The following is a 19,232-nucleotide window of genomic DNA, read 5'->3' on the forward strand; positions in this document are numbered from 1 at the left end:
CCCCGCGCCCTGGGGGGCGACGCGCCGGTCAGTGCCCCATAGCGAGCCCCATAGCGCCCCATAGCACCCCATAGCACCCCCGCGCCCTGGGGGGCGACGCGCCGGTCAGTGCCCCATAGCGAGCCCCATAGCGCCCCATAGCACCCCATAGCACCCCCGCGCCCTGGGGGGCGACGCGCCGGTCAGTGCCCCATAGCGAGCCCCATAGCGCCCCATAGCGCCCCCGCGCCCTGGGGGGCGACGCGCCGGTCAGTGCCCCATAGCGAGCCCCATAGCGCCCCATAGCGCCCCCGCGCCCTGGGGGGCGACGCGCCGGTCAGTGCCCCATAGCGAGCCCCATAGCGCCCCATAGCGCCCCCGCGCCCTGGGGGGCGACGCGCCGGTCAGTGCCCCATAGCGCCCCACAGCGAGCCCCATAGCGCCCCATAGCGCCCCATAGCACCCCCGCGCCCTGGGGGGCGACGCGCCGGTCAGTGCCCCATAGCGCCCCACAGCGAGCCCCATAGCGCCCCATAGCACCCCCGCGCCCTGGGGGGCGACGCGCCGGTCAGTGCCCCATAGCGAGCCCCATAGCGCCCCATAGCGCCCCATAGCACCCCCGCGCCCTGGGGGGCGACGCGCCGGTCAGTGCCCCATAGCGAGCCCCATAGCGCCCCATAGCACCCCATAGCACCCCCGCGCCCTGGGGGGCGACGCGCCGGTCAGTGCCCCATAGCGAGCCCCATAGCGCCCCATAGCGCCCCCGCGCCCTGGGGGGCGACGCGCCGGTCAGTGCCCCATAGCGAGCCCCATAGCGCCCCATAGCGCCCCCGCGCCCTGGGGGGCGACGCGCCGGTCAGTGCCCCATAGCGAGCCCCATAGCGCCCCATAGCGCCCCCGCGCCCTGGGGGGCGACGCGCCGGTCAGTGCCCCATAGCGCCCCACAGCGAGCCCCATAGCGCCCCATAGCGCCCCATAGCACCCCCGCGCCCTGGGGGGCGACGCGCCGGTCAGTGCCCCATAGCGAGCCCCATAGCGCCCCATAGCGCCCCATAGCACCCCTGCGCCCTGGGGGGCGACGCGCCGGTCAGTGCCCCATAGCGAGCCCCATAGCGCCCCATAGCACCCCCGCGCCCTGGGGGGCGACGCGCCGGTCAGTGCCCCACAGCGAGCCCCATAGCGCCCCATAGCACCCCTGCGCCCTGGGGGGCGACGCGCCGGTCAGTGCCCCACAGCGAGCCCCATAGCGCCCCATAGCGCCCCCGCGCCCTGGGGGACGACGTGCCGGTCAGTGCCCCACAGCGAGCCCCATAGCGCCCCATAGCACCCCATAGCACCCCCGCGCCCTGGGGGGCAACGCGCCGGTCAGTGCCCCATAGCGAGCCCCATAGCGCCCCATAGCACCCCCGCGCCCTGGGGGGCGACGCGCCGGTCAGTGCCCCATAGCGCCCCATAGCACCCCCGCGCCCTGGGGGGCGACGTGCCGGTCAGTGCCCCGTAACGACCCATAGCATCCCCCCCCAAACGCTCTCCTCCCCCATAGCGCCCTTCCATGGACCCCCTCCTGCCCCATAGTGCCCTATATCCCACACCTCCTGCCCCACAGCGCTCTCTCCTGCCCCATAGCCCCCTCTATCCCGCACCTCCTGCCCCACAGCGCTCTCTCCTGCCCCATAGCACACTCTCCTGCCCCACAGCCCCTCTGTTCCGCACCTCCTGCCCCATAGCGCTCCCTCTCCTGCCCCACGGCACACTGTCTCCTGCCCCATAGTGCCCTCTCCTGCCCAATAGCGCTCTCTCCTGCCCCATAGCGTCCTCTCCTGCCCCACAGCGCCCTCTCCTGCCCCACAGCCCCCTCTACCCCGCATCTCCTGCCCCACAGCGCCCTCTCCTGCCCCACAGCCCCCACAGCGCCCTCTCCTGCCCCACAGCGCCCTCTCCTGCCCCACAGCACACTCTCCTGCCCCACAGCCCCCTCTACTCCGCATCTCCTGCCCCACAGAGCTCTCTCTCCTGCCCCACAGCGCCCTCTCCTGCCCCACGGCACACTGTCTCCTGCCCCATAGCGCTCTCTCCTGCCCCACAGCACACTCTCCTGCCCCACAGCGCCCTCTCCTGCCCCATAGCGCCCTCTCCTGCCCCACAGCACACTCTCTCCTGCCCCATAGTGCCCTCTCCTGCCCCATAGCGCCCTCTCGTGCCCCACGGCACACTGTCTCCTGCCCCACAGCGCCCTCTCCTGCCCCACAGCACACTCTCCTGCCCCACAGCCCCCTCTACCCTGCAACTCTTGCCCCACAGCACACTCTCCTGCCCCACAGCGCCCTCTCCTGCCCCACGGCACACTGTCTCCTGCCCCATAGCGCTCTCTCCTGCCCCACAGCACACTCTCCTGCCCCACAGCGCCCTCTCCTGCCCCATAGCGCCCTCTCCTGCCCCACAGCACACTCTCTCCTGCCCCATAGTGCCCTCTCCTGCCCCATAGCGCCCTCTCGTGCCCCACGGCACACTGTCTCCTGCCCCACAGCGCCCTCTCCTGCCCCACAGCACACTCTCCTGCCCCACAGCCCCCTCTACCCTGCAACTCTTGCCCCACAGCACACTCTCCTGCCCCACAGCGCCCTCTCCTGCCCCACGGCACACTGTCTCCTGCCCCACAGCGCTCTCTCCTGCCCCATAGCGCCCTCTCCTGCCCCACAGCACACTCTCTCCTGCCCCACAGCGCCCTCTCCTGCCCCACGGCACACTGTCTCCTGCCCCATAGCGCCCTCTCCTGCCCCACAGCACACTCTCTCCTGCCCCACAGCGCCCTCTCCTGCCCCACAGCACACTCTCTCCTGCCCCACAGCCCCTCTGTCCCGCACCTCCCGCCCCCCGGCGCTCCCCCCCCCCCCCCCGGCCTCGCGCTGACCCCGCCGCCCCCCCGCAGCCCCCCCAGCTGTGCACGTGGTGCACCAACTGCCCCGAGGGCGCGTGCATCGCGCGGGGCCGCAGCTGCGCGCGGGAGAACGACTGTCGCGTGAACCAGCGCGCGATCGCCGCCGCCGCCAACTGCTCCGAGGCCGCGTGCGGCGCCGCCGACTGCAGCGCGTGCACGGCCGGGGGGGCTGCATGTGGACGCGGCAGTTCAAGCGCACCGGTGAGGGGCGGGGGGGGGGGTCTGTGGGGAGATGGGGGGCGCTGTGGGGCTGGGGGGGTTGTGGGGGAGTGGGGGGGGTTGTGGGGGGGTGGGGGGTCTATGGGGGGGTCTGTGAGGGGCGGGGGGGGTCTGCGGACGCGGCAGTTCAAGCGCACCGGTGAGGGGCGGGGGGGGGGAGAGGGGGGTCTATGGGGAGATGGGGGGTGCTGTGGGGCCGGGGGGGGTTGTGGGGTGATGGGGGGTGGGGGGAAATGGGGGTCTATGGGGGGGTCTGTGAGGGGCGGGGGGGGGGCTGCATGTGGACGCGGCAGTTCAAGCGCACCGGTGAGGGACGGGGGGGGCACAAAGGGGGTCTATGGGGAGATGGGGGGCGCTGTGGGGCCGGGGGGGTTGTGGGGGAGTGGGGGGGGTTGTGGGGTGATGGGGGGTGGGGGGGTGTGTGGGAAATGGGGGTCTATGGGGGGGTCTGTGAGGGGCGGGGGGGCTGCATGTGGACGCGGCAGTTCAAGCGCACCGGTGAGGGGCGGGGGGGGGGTCTGTGGGGAGATGGGGGGCGCTGTGGGGCCGGGGGGGTTGTGGGGGGGTGGGGGGGGTTGTGGGGTGATGGGGGGTGTGAGGGGATGGGGGAAATGGGGGTCTATGGGGGGGTCTGTGAGGGGCGGGGGGGGGTCTGTGGGGAGATGGGGGGCGCTGTGGGGCCGGGGGGGTTGTGGGGGGGTGGGGGGGGTTGTGGGGTGATGGGGGGTGTGAGGGGATGGGGGAAATGGGGGTCTATGGGGGGGTCTGTGAGGGGCGGGGGGGGTTCTATGGGGAGATGGGGGGCGCTGTGGGGCCGGGGGGGCTGGGGGGGAGTGGGGGGGGTTGTGGGGTGATGGGGGGTGGGGGGGTGTGTGGGAAATGGGGGTCTATGGGGGGGTCTGTGAGGGGCGGGGGGGGGTCTGCGGACGCGGCAGTTCAAGCGCACCGGTGAGGGGCGGGGGGGGGGGTCTATGGGGAGATGGGGGGCGCTGTGGGGCCGGGGGGGTTGTGGGGGGGTGGGGGGTGGGGGGGTGTGTGGGAAATGGGGGTCTATGGGGGGGTCTGTGAGGGGCGGGGGGGGTCTGCGGACGCGGCAGTTCAAGCGCACCGGTGAGGGGCGGGGGGGGGGAGAGGGGGGTCTATGGGGAGATGGGGGGTGCTGTGGGGCCGGGGGGGGTTGTGGGGTGATGGGGGGTGGGGGGAAATGGGGGTCTATGGGGGGGTCTGTGAGGGGCGGGGGGGGGGGACAGGGGGTCTATGGGGAGATGGGGGGCGCTGTGGGGCCGGGGGGGTTGGGGGGGGATGAGGGGTATGAGGGGATGGGGGAAATGGGGGTCTATGGGGGGGTCTGTGAGGGGCGGGGGGGGTCTATGGGGAGATGGGGGGCGCTGTGGGGCGCTGTGGGGCCGGGGGGGGTGGGGGGGGCTGTGGGGGTGTGGGGGGATGGGGGAAATGGGGGTCTATGGGGGGGTCTGTGAGGGGCGGGGGGGGCTGCATGTGGACGCGGCAGTTCAAGCGCACCGGTGAGGGGCGGGGGGGGGGTCTGTGGGGAGATGGGGGGCGCTGTGGGGCGCTGTGGGGCCGGGGGGGTTGTGGGGGGGTGGGGGGTGTGAGGGGATGGGGGAAATGGGGGTCTATGGGGGGGTCTGTGAGGGGCGGGGGGGGCTGCATGTGGACGCGGCAGTTCAAGCGCACCGGTGAGGGGCGGGGGGGGGGTCTGTGGGGAGATGGGGGGCGCTGTGGGGCCGGGGGGGTTGTGGGGGGGTGGGGGGGGTTGTGGGGTGATGGGGGGTGTGAGGGGATGGGGGTCTATGGGGGGGTCTGTGAGGGGCGGGGGGGGGGCTGCATGCGGACACGGCAGTTCAAGCGCACCGGTGAGGGGCGGGGGGGGGGTCTATGGGGAGATGGGGGGCGCTGTGGGGGTTGGGGGGGGGGGGGATGAGGGGTGTGAGGGGATGGGGGGAAATGGGGGTCTATGGGGGGGTCTGCGGACGCGGCAGTTCGAGTGCACCGGGGGGGGAAAGGGGGGGATCAGGGGGTCTATGGGGGGCGCTGTGGGGCCGGGGGTGCTGTGGGGGGGGATGGGGGGTGCAAGGGGATGGGGGAAGGTAGATGGGTGTGGGGCTGGGGGGGTCCCCTCCCTGACCCTCAGGTGTGGGGCGGCACAGGGGAGACACGGCCGGGTGTGGGGCCGGGTGTGGGGCCGGGGGTGCTCTCCCTGACCCCCAGGTGTGGGGCTGGCTGTGGGGCCCGGTGTGGGGCTGGGGGGGTCCCCTCCCTGACCCCCAGGTGTGGGGCGGCGCAGGGGAGAGGCGGATGGGTGTGGGGCTGGGTGTGGGGCCGGGGGTGCTCTCCCTGACCCCCAGATGTGGGGCTGGGTGTGGGGCCGGGGGTGCCCTCCCTGACCCCCGGCTGTGGGGCGGCACAGGGGAGACACGGCCAGGTGTGGGGCTGGGGGTGCCCTCGCTGACCCCCAGGTGTGGGACTGGGTGTGGGGCCGGGGGTGCCCTCCCTGACCCCCGGCTGTGGGGCAGCACAGGGGAGACACGGCCGGGTGTGGGGCTGGGGGTGCTCTCCCTGACCCCCAGGTGTGGGGCTGGGTGTGGGGCTGGGGGCGCCCTCCCTGACCCCCGGCTGTGGGGCGGCACAGGGGAGACACGGCCAGGTGTGGGGCTGGGGGTGCTCTCCCTGACCCCCAGGTGTGGGGCTGGGTGTGGGGCCGGGGGTGTCCTCCCTGACCCCCGGCTGTGGGGCGGCACAGGGGAGACACGGCCAGGTGTGGGGCTGGGGGTGCCCTCCCTGACCCCCAGGTGTGGGGCTGGGTGTGGGGCCGGGTGTGGGGCTGGGGGGGGGTCCCCTCCCTGACCCCCGGCTGTGGGGCGGCACAGGGGAGACACGGCCAGGTGTGGGGCTGGGGGTGCCCTAGCTGACCCCCAGGTGTGGGGCTGGCTGTGGGGCCGGGGGCGCCCTCCCTGACCCCCGGCTGTGGGGCCGGCTGTGGGGCAGGGGAGACGCGGCGCATCCTGAGCGTTCAGCCCAGCTACGACTGGACGTGCTTCAGCCACTCGCTGCTCAACGTCTCCCCGATGCCCGTGGAGTCCTCGCCCCCCCTGCCCTGCCCCACACCCTGCCACCGCCTGGGCTCCTGCCCCACATGCCTGGCCTCCAAGGGGGCGGACGGCGGCTGGCAGCACTGCTTCTGGAGCCTGGGCCTGCAGCAGGTGTGGGGCAGGGGGGGGGTGGGGGGGTGTCACTTGGGGGGCTGGGGGGGGGGCAGATGTGGGGTGTATGGGAGCACTTGGGGGGGTTGGGGGGGGGGGGGGAGCTGGGGTAGCCGGATGTGGGGTGGCCTGTGGGGCCCGGGGGCAGACGTGTGTCGCTCTGTGGGGCACAAGGGGCACTTGTGGGTTGGTCTGTGGGGCCTGGGGGTACCTGTGGGTCGGGCTGTGGGGCGCGGGGGCAGATGTGGGTGGGTCTGTGGGGCGCGGGGCAGCTGTGGGTCGGTCTGTGGGGCGCGGGGGCACTTGTGGGTGGGTCTGTGGGGCGCGGGGGCACCTGTAGGTGGGTCTGTGGGGCACGGGGGCAGCTGTGGGTCGGTCTGTGGGGCGCGGGGGCACTTGTGGGTCGGTCTGTGGGGCACGGGGGCACTTGTGGGTCGGTCTGTGGGGCACGGGGGCAGATGTGGGTGGGTCTGTGGGGCACGGGGGCACTTGTGGGTTGGTCTGTGGGGCACGGGGGCAGCTGTGGGTGGGTCTGTGGGGCACAAGGGGCACCTGTAGGTGGGTCTGTGGGGCACGGGGGCACTTGTGGGTGGGTCTATGGGGCACGGGGGCACTTGTGGGTTGGTCTGTGGGGCACAGAGGCACCTGTGGGTCAGTCTGTGGGGCACAGAGGCACCTGTGGGTCAGTCTGTGGGGCACAAGGGGCACCTGTGGGTCGGGCTGTGGGGCCTGGGGGTACCTGTGGGTCGGGCTGTGGGGCGCGGGGGCAGATGTGGGTGGGTCTATGGGGCGCGGGGCAGCTGTGGGTCGGTCTGTGGGGCGCGGGGGCAGATGTGGGTGGGTCTATGGGGCGCGGGGGCACTTGTGGGTCGGTCTGTGGGGCGTGGGGGCACCTGTAGGTGGGTCTGTGGGGCACGGGGGCACCTGTGGGTCGGTCTGTGGGGCACGGGGGCAGCTGTGGGTGGGTCTGTGGGGCACAAGGAGCACCTGTGGGTGGGTCTGTGGGGCGCGGGGGCACTTGTGGGTCGGTCTATGGGGCGCGGGGGCACCTGTGGGTGGGTCTGTGGGGCCCGGAACCACCTGTAGGTGGGTCTGTGGGGCGCGGGGGCACCTGTAGGTGGGTCTGTGGGGCGCGGGGGCAGCTGTGGGTCGGTCTATGGGGCACGGGGGCACTTGTGGGTTGGTCTGTGGGGCACAGAGGCACCTGTGGGTCAGTCTGTGGGGCACAAGGGGCACCTGTGGGTCGGGCTGTGGGGCCTGGGGGTACCTGTGGGTCGGGCTGTGGGGCGCGGGGGCAGATGTGGGTGGGTCTATGGGGCGCGGGGCAGCTGTGGGTCGGTCTGTGGGGCGCGGGGGCAGATGTGGGTGGGTCTATGGGGCGCGGGGGCACTTGTGGGTCGGTCTGTGGGGCGTGGGGGCACCTGTAGGTGGGTCTGTGGGGCACGGGGGCACCTGTGGGTCGGTCTGTGGGGCACGGGGGCAGCTGTGGGTGGGTCTGTGGGGCACAAGGAGCACCTGTGGGTGGGTCTGTGGGGCGCGGGGGCACTTGTGGGTCGGTCTATGGGGCGCGGGGGCACCTGTGGGTGGGTCTGTGGGGCCCGGAACCACCTGTAGGTGGGTCTGTGGGGCGCGGGGGCACCTGTAGGTGGGTCTGTGGGGCGCGGGGGCAGCTGTGGGTCGGTCTGTGGAGCGCGGGGGCAGCTGTGGGTGGGTCTGTGGGGCGCGGGGGCACCTGTGGGTGGGTCTGTGGGGCGCGGGGGCACCTGTAGGTGGGTCTGTGGGGCACGGGGGCACTTGTGGGTCGGTCTGTGGGGCGCGGGGGCACTTGTGGGTCGGTCTGTGGGGCGCGGGGGCAGCTGTGGGTCGGTCTGTGGGGCGCGGGGGCAGCTGTGGGTGGGTCTGTGGGGCGCGGGGGCACTTGTGGGTCGGTCTATGGGGCGCGGGGGCACCTGTGGGTGGGTCTGTGGGGCCCGGAGCCACCTGTAGGTGGGTCTGTGGGGCGCGGGGGCACCTGTGGGTGGGTCTGTGGGGCGCGGGGGCACCTGTGGGTGGGTCTGTGGGGCGCGGGGGCAGCTGTGGGTCGGTCTGTGGAGCGCGGGGGCAGCTGTGGGTGGGTCTGTGGGGCGCGGGGGCAGCTGTGGGTGGGTCTGTGGGGCGCGGGGGCACTTGTGGGTCAGTGTGTGGGTCTCACCCCCCCCCCCCGCCGCCCCCCAGTGCCTGAGCCCCAGCTGGGTGCCCCTGCGCTGCCTGGCGGGGGGCTGTGGGCGGCTGCTGCGGGGCCCCGAGGGCTGCGCCCCCCCCTGCGCCGCCGCCCCCCAGTGCTCCCAGTGCCTGCGCCTGCCCCACTGCGGCTGGTGCGCCCGGCGCGGCACCAACGGCGGCGGCCGCTGCATGGAGGGGGGGCTGCACGGCCCCCGCCACGGTACGGGGACGGGGGGCTGGGGGGGGGGGGGGGTTATGGGGCGGGTTATTGACGGGGGGCTGGGGGGGTTATGGGGTGTGCTATGGGTCGCCACGGGTGGCTTGAGGGGTGCGCTGTGGGTGGTTGTGGGTCGCTAGAGAGACTTGGGGAGGTTATGGGGTGCGCTGTGGGGCGCTGTGGGTAGCCATGGGTGGCCGTGGGTCGCTATAGAGGCTTGGGGAGGTTATGGGGTGTGCCGTGGGTCGCTGTGGGGTGCTGTGGGTAGCCATGGGTGGCCGTGGGTCACTATGGAGGCTTGGGGAGGTTATGGGGTGCGCTATGGGGCACTGTGGGGTGTGCCATGGGTGGCCATGGGTCGCTACAGGCACTTGGGGAGGTTATGGGGTGTGCTGTGGGGCGCTGTGGGGTGCGCTGTGTGTGGCTGTGGGTCGCTACAGGCGCTTGGGGAGGTTATGGGGTGCACCATGGGGCGCTGTGGGGTGTGCCATGGGTGGCCATGGGTCGCTATAGAGGCTTGGGGAGGTTATGGGGTGCGCTGTGGGGCGCGCCGTGGGTGGCTGTGGGTCGCTATAGAGGCTTGGGGAGGTTATGGGGTGCAGTGTGGGGCACTGTGGGGTGCGCCGCGGGTGGCTGTGGGTCGCTATAGAGGCTTGGGGAGGTTATGGGGTGCACCGTGGGTCGCTGTGGGGTGCGCTGTGGGTGGCTGTGGGTCGCTACAGGCGCTTGGGGAGGTTATGGGGTGCACCGTGGGTCGCTGTGGGGTGTGCCATGGGTGGCCACGGGTCGCTACAGGCGCTTGGGGAGGTTATGGGGTGCACCGTGGGGCGCTGTGGGGTGTGCCATGGGTGGCCACGGGTCGCTACAGGCGCTTGGGGAGGTTATGGGGTGCGCTGTGGGTCGCTGTGGGGTGCTCTGTGGGTGGCCGTGGGTCGCTATAGAGGCTTGGGGAGGTTATGGGGTGTGCCGTGGGTCGCTGTGGGGTGTGCCACGTGTGGCCGTGGGTCCCTATAGACACTCGGGGAGGTTATGGGGTGCGCCGCGGGTCGCCGTGGGTCGCTATAGGGCAGCGCCCCCCCCCGTCCCCCCAGGGCTGGGGCAGACGTGTGGGGCTGAGGGGCTCTGGGCCTTCCTGAGCTGCCCCCCCGAGGACGAGTGCGCCAACGGGCACCACCACTGCGACGGCAGCCAGGAGTGCCAGGACCTGCCCCACGGCTACCGCTGCGCCTGCCGCCGCGGCTACCGGCCCCACAAGTGAGTCCGGGGGGGGCTACCGGCCCCACAAGTGAGTCTAGGGCAGGCTACCAGCCCCACAAGTTGAGGCTGGGGGGGGGGAGTGGGGGGGCAGAGGGGCGGTTATGGAGTGACCGGGAGGGCTGGGGGGCGTTCTGGGGGGGGGGGACTGTGGGGCGGTGGGCGCCCCCTAACCCCGCGCCCCCTAACCCCGCGCCCCCTAACCCCGCGCCCCACAGCGCCACGGGGCCGTGCCGGCCGGTGTGCGAGCGCGGCTGCGTCAACGGCTGGTGCGTGGAGCCCAACCGCTGCCGCTGCCACTTCGGCTTCGTGGGGCAGAACTGCTCCGTGGCCTGCGACTGCAACGGGCACGGCCAGTGCCGCGGCCCCACGGCGCGCGACCAGTGCCTGCAGTGCTTCAACAACACCCAGGTGTGGGGCTGGGGGGGTGTGTGTGGGGCTGGAGGGTGTGGGGTGCGACCTGTGCCTGTGGTGCTTCAACAACACCCAGGTGTGGGGCTGGGGGGGGCAGTGTGGGGCTGGAGGGTGTGGGGTGTGACCGGTGTCTGCGGTGCTTCAACAACACCCAGGTGTGGGGCTGGGGGGCGTGTGTGGAGCTGGGGGTGTGGGGCAATGTGGGGTGCGACCGGTGCCTGCGGTGCTTCAACGACACCCAGGTGTGGGGCTGGGGGGGGCGCTGGGGGGCTGGGGGTGTGGGGCGATGTGGGGTGCAACCAGTGTTTGCGGTGCTTCAACAACACCCAGGTGTGGGGCTGGGGGGTGTGTGTGGGGCTGGAGGGTGTGGGGTGCGACCGGTGTCTGCAGTGCTTCAACAACACCCAGGTGTGGGGCTGGGGGGGGCGCTGGGGGGCTGGGGGTGTGGGGCGATGTGGGGTGCAACCAGTGTTTGCGGTGCTTCAACAACACTCAGGTGTGGGGCTGGGGGTGTGGGGCGATGTGGGGTGTGATTGGTGCCTGCGGTGCTTCAACGACACTCAGGTGTGGGGCTGGGGGGTGTGTGTGGGGCTGGAGGTGTGGGGCGATGTGGGGTGCGACCGGTGCCTGCGGTGCTTCAACGACACCCAGGTGTGGGGCTGGGGGTGTGGGGCGATGTGGGGTGTGATTGGTGCCTGCGGTGCTTCAGCAACACCCAGGTGTGGGGCTGGGGGGGGCAGTGTGGGGCTGGAGGGTGTGGGGTGCGACCGGTGCCTGCGGTGCTTTAACAACACCCAGGTATGGGGCTCGGGGGGTGTGTGTGGGGCTGGAGGTGTGGGGCAATGTGGGGTGCGACCGGTGCCTGCGGTGCTTCAACAACACCCAGGTGTGGGGCTGGGGGGGGCGCTGGGGGGTTGGGGGTGTGGGGCGATGTGGGGTGCAACCAGTGTTTGCGGTGCTTCAACGACACCCAGGTGTGGGGCTGGGGGTGTGGGGCGATGTGGGGTGTGATTGGTGCCTGCGGTGCTTCAACGACACTCAGGTGTGGGGCTGGGGGTGTGGGGCGATGTGGGGTGCGACCGGTGCCTGCGGTGCTTCAACAACACCCAGGTGTGGGGCTGGGGAGGGCAGTGTGGGGCTGGAGGGTGTGGGGTGTGACCGGTGTCTGCAGTGCTTCAACAACACCCAGGTGTGGGCCTCGGGGGGTGTGTGTGGGGCTGGAGGTGTGGGGCGATGTGGGGTGCGACCGGTGCCTGCGGTGCTTCAACAACACCCAGGTGTGGGGCTGGGGGTGTGGGGCGATGTGGGGTGTGATTGGTGCCTGCGGTGCTTCAACAACACCCAGGTGTGGGGCTGAGGGGGGCGGTGTGGGGCTGGAGGGTGTGGGGTGCGACCGGTGCCTGCGGTGCTTCAACGATACCCAGGTGTGGGGCTGCGGGGGTGTGTGTGGGGCTGGAGGTGTGGGGCGATGTGGGGTGCGACCAGTGCGTGCAGTGCTTCAACAACACCCAGGTGTGGGGCTGGGGGTGCGGGGTGATGTGGGGTGTGATTGGTGCCTGCAGTGGTTCAACGACACTCAGGTGTGGGGCTGGGCGGTGTGGGGCTGGGGGGTGTGTGTGGGGCTGGAGGGCGTGGGGTGCAACCTGTGCCTGCGGTGCTTCAACAACACCCAGGTGTGGGGCTCGGGGGGTGTGTGTGGGGCTGGAGATGTGGGGCGATGTGGGGTGCGACCGGTGCCTGCGGTGCTTCAACAACAGCCAGGTGTGGGGCAGCCGTGGGTCTGACCCCCGGCGCAGTGCGAGCGGTGCCGGCTGCTCTTTGTGGGCAGACCGTGGGGCAGCCGTGGGGCAGCCATGGGCCAGTCCATGGGGTGGCTGTGGGTCTGACCCCCGGCGCAGGGCCCGCAGTGCGAGCGGTGCCGGCCGCTCTTCGTGGGCAGGGTTTGGGGCAGCCGTGGGTCGGGCCGTGGGGCAGCCGTGGGTCAGTCCATGGGGTGGCCATGGGTCTGACCCCCGGCGCAGGGCCCGCAGTGCGAGCGGTGCCGGCCGCTCTTCGTGGGCAGGGTTTGGGGCAGCCGTGGGTCGGGCCGTGGGGCAGCCGTGGGTCAGTCCATGGGGCGGCCGTGGGTCTGACCCCCGGCGCAGGGCCCGCAGTGCGAGCGGTGCCGGCCGCTCTTCGTGGGCAGGGTTTGGGGCAGCCGTGGGTCGGGCCGTGGGGCAGCCGTGGGTCAGTCCATGGGGTGGCCATGGGTCTGACCCCCGGCGCAGGGCCCGCAGTGCGAGCGGTGCCGGCCGCTCTTCGTGGGCAGGGTTTGGGGCAGCCGTGGGTCGGGCCGTGGGGCAGCCGTGGGTCAGGCCGTGGGGCGGCCATGGGTCTGACCCCCGGCGCAGGGCCCGCAGTGCGAGCGGTGCCGGCCGCTCTTCGTGGGCAGGGTTTGGGGCAGCTGTGGGTCGGGCCGTGGGGCAGCCATGGGGCAGCCGTGGGTCAGGCCGTGGGGCGGCCGTGGGTCTGACCCCCGGCGCAGGGCCCGCAGTGCGAGCGGTGCCGGCCGCTCTTCGTGGGCAGGGTTTGGGGCAGCCGTGGGTCGGGCCGTGGGGCAGCCGTGGGTCAGTCCATGGGGTGGCTGTGGGGCAGCCGTGGGTCTGACCCCCGGCGCAGGGCCCGCAGTGCGAGCGGTGCCGGCCGCTCTTCATGGGCAGGGTTTGGGGCAGCCGTGGGTCGGGCCGTGGGGCAGCCGTGGGTCAGTCCATGGGGCGGCCATGGGTCTGACCCCCGGCGCAGGGCCCGCAGTGCGAGCGGTGCCGGCCGCTCTTCGTGGGCAGGGTTTGGGGCAGCCGTGGGTCGGGCCGTGGGGCAGCCATGGGTCAGTCTGTGGGTCAGGCCGTGGGGCGGCCGTGGGTCAGTCCATGGGGCGGCCATGGGTCTGACCCCCGGCGCAGGGCCCGCAGTGCGAGCGGTGCCGGCCGCTCTTCGTGGGCAGGGTTTGGGGCAGCCGTGGGTCGGGCCGTGGGGCAGCCGTGGGTCAGTCCATGGGGCGGCCGTGGGTCTGACCCCCGGCGCAGGGCCCGCAGTGCGAGCGGTGCCGGCCGCTCTTCGTGGGCAGGGTTTGGGGCAGCTGTGGGTCGGGCCGTGGGGCAGCCATGGGGCAGCCGTGGGTCAGGCCGTGGGGCGGCCGTGGGTCTGACCCCCGGCGCAGGGCCCGCAGTGCGAGCGGTGCCGGCCGCTCTTCGTGGGCAGTGTTTGGGGCAGCCGTGGGTCGGGCCGTGGGGCAGCCGTGGGTCAGTCCATGGGGTGGCTGTGGGGCGGCCGTGGGTCTGACCCCTGGCGCAGGGCCCGCAGTGCGAGCGGTGCCGGCCGCCCTTCGTGGGCAGGGTTTGGGGCAGCCGTGGGTCGGGCCGTGGGGCAGCCGTGGGGCAGCCATGGGTCAGTCCATGGGGCGGCCGTGGGTCTGACCCCCGGCGCAGGGCCCGCAGTGCGAGCGGTGCCGGCTGCTCTTCGTGGGCAGGGTTTGGGGCAGCCGTGGGTCGGGCCGTGGGGCAGCCGTGGGGCAGCCGTGGGGCAGCCGTGGGTCAGTCCATGGGCGGCCGTGGGTCTGACCCCCAGCGCAGGGCCTGCAGTGCGAGCGGTGCCGGCCGCTCTTTGTGGGCAGGGTTTGGGGCAGCCGTGGGTCGGGCCGTGGGGCAGCCATGGGTCAGTCTGTGGGTCGGGCCGTGGGGCAGCCGTGGGTCAGGCCGTGGGGCGGCCGTGGGTCTGACCCCCGGCGCAGGGCCCGCAGTGCGAGCGGTGCCGGCCGCTCTTCGTGGGCAGGGTTTGGGGCAGCCGTGGGTCGGGCCGTGGGGCAGCCGTGGGTCAGTCCATGGGGTGGCTGTGGGGCAGCCGTGGGTCTGACCCCCGGCGCAGGGCCCGCAGTGCGAGCGGTGCCGGCCGCTCTTCATGGGCAGGGTTTGGGGCAGCCGTGGGTCGGGCCGTGGGGCAGCCGTGGGTCAGTCCATGGGGCGGCCATGGGTCTGACCCCCGGCGCAGGGCCCGCAGTGCGAGCGGTGCCGGCCGCTCTTCGTGGGCAGGGTTTGGGGCAGCCGTGGGTCGGGCCGTGGGGCAGCCATGGGTCAGTCTGTGGGTCAGGCCGTGGGGCGGCCGTGGGTCAGTCCATGGGGCGGCCATGGGTCTGACCCCCGGCGCAGGGCCCGCAGTGCGAGCGGTGCCGGCCGCTCTTCGTGGGCAGGGTTTGGGGCAGCCGTGGGTCGGGCCGTGGGGCAGCCGTGGGTCAGTCCATGGGGCGGCCGTGGGTCTGACCCCCGGCGCAGGGCCCGCAGTGCGAGCGGTGCCGGCCGCTCTTCGTGGGCAGGGTTTGGGGCAGCCGTGGGTCGGGCCGTGGGGCAGCCATGGGGCAGCCGTGGGTCAGTCCATGGGGCGGCTGTGGGTCTGACCCCCGGCGCAGGGCCCGCAGTGCGAGCGGTGCCGGCCGCTCTTCGTGGGCTCGGCGCGCGCCGGCGGCTCCTGTCGCTCCTGTCGCAGCTTCTGCCGCCACAACGCCGCCGTCTGCCTCTCGCGCCACGACCTGGAGCGCGCCCGGCGCGACCCCGCCCGCTTCCCCCTCGACCCCGCCATGGTCAGTGGGGCTGCCCCATAGCGGGGCTCGCCGGGGCTGGGGGGGGGGGGGGGGAATCCGGGGGGTGCTCCGTGGCGGGGGGTCTGGGCAGCGCCCCATAGAGACGGGGGGGGTCTGGGGGCTGCCCCGTGTCCTGGGGGGGAGCAGCCCCATCCCCCTGCCCCACATCCCGGGGGGTCCCATCTCCCCCTGACCCACTCTCTTGAGCTCCCCCTGCCCCACATCCTGGGGGTGCTGGGGCTCCCCGCCGCCCCCTGCCCCACATCCTGGGGGTCCTGCCTCCCCCTGCCCCACATATCGGGGGTGCTGGGGCTCCCTGTCGTCCCCTGCCCCACACTCTTGAGCTCCCCCTGTACTCCTGCCCCATATATTGGGGGTGCTGGGGCTCCCCGCCGCCCCCTGCCCCACATCCTGGGGGTCCTGCCGCCCCCTGCCCCACATCCTGGGGGTGCTGGGGCTCCCTATCACCCCCTGCCCCACACCCTTGAGCTCCCCTTGTCCCCCTGCCCCATATATTGGGGTTGCTGGGGCTCCCCATTGCCCCCTGCCCCACATCCTGGGGGTTTCGCCTCCCCCTGCCCCACATATTGGGGGTCCTGCCTCCCCCTGCCCCACATCCTGGGGGTGCTGGGGCTCCCCGCCTCCCCCTGCCCCACACCCTGGGGGTCCCGGCTCCCCCTGCCCCACATCCTGGGGGTCCCTCCCCCTGCCCCACGTATTGTGCGTCCTGCCTCCCCCTGCCCCACAAACTGTGGGTGTTGGGGCTCCCTGTCTCCCCCTGCCCCACGCCCGGGGGGTCCCGGCTCCCCCTGCCCCACATCCTGGGGGTGCTGGGGCTCCCCGCCTCCCCCTGCCCCACATATTGGGGGTCCTGTCTCCCCCTGCCCCACATCCTGGGGGTCCTTCCCCCTGCCCCACGTATTGTGCGTCCTGCCTCCCCCTGCCCCACATCCTGAGGGTGCTGGGGCTCCCTGCCTCCCCCTGCCCCACACCCGGGGGGTCCCGCCTCCCCCTGCCCCACATCCTGGGGGTGCTGGGGCTCCCCGCCTCCCCCTGCCCCACATATTGGGGGTCCTGTCTCCCCCTGCCCCACATCCTGGGGGTCCCTCCCCCTGCCCCACGTATTGTGCGTCCTGCCTCCCCCTGCCCCACATCCTGAGGGTGCTGGGGCTCCCTGCCTCCCCCTGCCCCACACCCGGGGGGTCCCGCCTCCCCCTGCCCCACATCCTGGGGGTCCCGCCGCCCCCTGCCCCACATATTGTGCGTCCTGCCTCCCCCTGCCCCACACCCGGGGGGTCCCGGCTCCCCCTGCCCCACATCCTGGGGGTGCTGGGGCTCCCCACCTCCCCCTGCCCCACACCCTGGGGGTCCCGCCTCCCCCTACCCCACAAACTGTGGGTGTTGGGGCTCCCCGCTGCCCCCTAGCCCCACACTCGGATGGGTCCCGCCTCCCCCTGCCCCACACCTTTCCCCCCCCCCTTCTTCTCCCGCCCCAGATCCCGACGTGGGTCTCGGAGGGGCCGAGCGAAGAGGCCGCCGTCTGCGTCAACTGCCAGAACAACAGCGTGGGGGAGCGCTGCGACGGCTGCCGCCCCGGCTTCTTCCTGCTGGACGGCGCCTGCACACGGTCAGGGGGCTGGGGGGGGCTCGCCGTGGGTCGCCGTGGGTCGCCGTGGGTCGCGGGGGCCTCCCCGGTGCCAGCCATTGCCGTCGCCGTCCGCAGGTGCCAGTGCAACGGCCACGCCGACACCTGCAACGAGCTGGACGGGACGGGGTGTCCCTGCCAGAACAACACCGAGAGCGGGGGGTGTCCCGCCAGCCCCCCCGACCGCCGCGACTGCTACAAGCACCAGGTCACCCCCCCCTCCCCCCCCCCCCGGGTCACCCCCCCACACCCCCGGGTCACCCCCCCCCACCCCTGTGTCACCCCCCCGGGTCACCCCCCCACACCCATGTCACCCCCCCACCCCCATGTCACACCCCCCAACCCCGTGTCACCCCCCCGTGTCACCCCCCCCACCCGTGTCACTCTCCACACCCTGTGTCACCCCCCCGTGTCACCCCCCCCACGCCCTGGGTCACCCCCCCACACGTGTCACACCCCACACCCGTGTCACCCCCCCATCCCCATGTCACATCCCCCACCCCCGTGTCACCCCGCCGTGTCACCCCCCCCACACCCGTGTCACCCCCCCGTGTCACCCCCCCCACCCGTGTCACTCTCCACACCCTGGGTCACCCCCCCCACCCCTGTGTCACCCCCCCGTGTCACCCCCCCACACCCCGTGTCACCCCCCCACACCTGTGTCACCCCCCCCAACCCCATGTCACCCCCCACATCCTGGGTCACCCCCCCACACCCTGTGTCACACCCCCCACCCCCGTGTCACACCCCACCCCTGTGTCACCCCCCCGGGTCACCCCCCACCCCCGTGTCACACCCCACACCCCCGTGTCACACCCCACACCCCCGTGTCACCCTCCCCGTCACCCCCACACCCCCGGGTCACCCCCCCGTGTCACCCCCCCCGTCACTCCCCCAACCCCATGTCACCCCCCCCCACCCCTGTGTCACCCCCCCGGGTCACCCCCCCACCCCCGGGTCACCCCCCACCCCTGTGTCACCCCCCCACACCCCCGTGTCACACCCCCCACCCCTGTGTCACCCCCCCGGGTCACCCCCCCACCCCTGTGTCACCCCCCCGTGTCACACCCCCCCCCCGTCACCCCCCCAACCACATGTCACCCCCCCACACCCCTGTGTCACACCCCCGGGTCACCCCCCCACACCCCCGGGTCACCCCCCCAACCCCATGTCACCCCCCCACACCCCTGTGTCACCCCCCGGGTCACCCCCCCACCCCCGTGTCACCCCACACCCCTGTGTCACCCCCCCATGTCACCCCCCCACACCCCCGGGTCACCCCCCACCCCTGTGTCACCCCCCCATGTCACCCCCCCACACCCCCGGGTCACCCCCCACCCCTGTGTCACCCCCCCCATGTCACCCCCCCACACCCCCGTGTCACCCCCCCGTGTCACCCCCCACACCCCCGTGTCACCCCCCCGTGTCACCCCCCACACCCCCGTGTCACCCCCCCGTGTCACCCCCCACACCCCTGTGTCACACCCCCGGGTCACCCCCCCCGTCACCCCCCCACACCCCTGTGTCACCCCCGGGTCACCCCCCCACACCCGTGTCACCCCCCCACCCCCATGTCACACCCCCCACCCCGTGTCACCCCCCCGTGTCACCCCCCACCCCTGTGTCACCCCCCCATGTCATCCCCCCACGCCCTGGCTCACCCCCCCACCCGTGTCACTCCCCACACCTGTGTCACCCCCCCACCCCCTGGGTCACCCCCCCACATGTGTCACACCCCCGCCCCTGTGTCGTCACCCCCCCAGCCCTGTTCCCACGCTCCTGTCCCCGTTCCCGTGCCCCGATGTCCCCACACCCGATGTCCCCACACTCGATGTCCCCACACCCCCCACCCGCCCCCTCTTCCCCGTGTCCCCCCGTTGTCCCTCCACCCTCCTCCCCGCGGCGCCGCTGCCACCGATGCTGTCCCCGTGCCCCGGCGCCGTCCCCTCCCTCCTGCTCCTGTCCCCGCGTCCGTCCCCTGCTCCCGCCGCCCCCGTGCCCTGCGCTTGGCCCCGTGTCCCCGCGGTGCCACCACCCCCCCCCGTGTCCCCGTGTCATCCCCGCACCCCTGTCCCTGTGCCCCACGCCCCCGTCTCTGTCCCCGTGTCCCCGTCCCCCCCGTGCCACCATGTTGTCGCCGACACGTCCCCGTGTCCCCCCGTGTCCCCGCAGTGCTCCAAGTGCCGCGACTCCTTCCAGGGCCACCCCATTGGTGGCCATCGGTGCCCCGTGTCCCCATGTCTGCCGCTGTGTCTGTCCCCATGTCCCCGTCCCCACACCCCCGGTGCCGCCACCTTGTCACTGACGTGTCCCCGTGTCCCCCCGTGTCCCCGCAGTGCTCCAAGTGCCGCAACTCGTTCCACGGCCGCCATCGGTGCCCCGTGTCTCCATGTCTGTCCCCGTGTCCGTCCCCATGTCCCCGTCCCCACACCCCCGGTGCCGCCACCTTGTCACTGACGCGTCCCCATGTCCCCCCGTGTCCCCGCAGTGCTCCAAGTGCCGCGACTCCTTCCAGGGCCACTTGGTTGGTGGCC

The 19,232-nt window shown here is 73.3% G+C and overlaps 1 protein-coding gene across 1 annotated transcript; it reads left to right on the forward strand.

The window, feature by feature from the left end:
* Positions 1–1,384: 1,384 nt before the first annotated feature.
* Positions 1,385–19,222, forward strand: LOC141737071 (multiple epidermal growth factor-like domains protein 8; the record flags this gene model as incomplete). The annotated part of the gene is made up of 11 exons (XM_074571685.1): positions 1,385–1,410; positions 2,909–3,118; positions 6,143–6,357; positions 8,572–8,779; positions 9,868–10,030; positions 10,249–10,441; positions 14,883–15,053; positions 16,550–16,680; positions 16,777–16,906; positions 18,871–18,949; positions 19,035–19,222. Coding segments are annotated over exons 2-11 (1,506 nt in total), but the record flags the coding sequence as incomplete, so codon positions are not given.
* Between the last annotated feature and the right edge of the window lie 10 nt (positions 19,223–19,232).

The sequence above is a fragment of the Larus michahellis genome, unplaced genomic scaffold, assembly GCF_964199755.1.
Source record: "Larus michahellis unplaced genomic scaffold, bLarMic1.1 SCAFFOLD_496, whole genome shotgun sequence".
Classification (NCBI taxonomy): Eukaryota; Metazoa; Chordata; class Aves; order Charadriiformes; family Laridae; genus Larus; species Larus michahellis.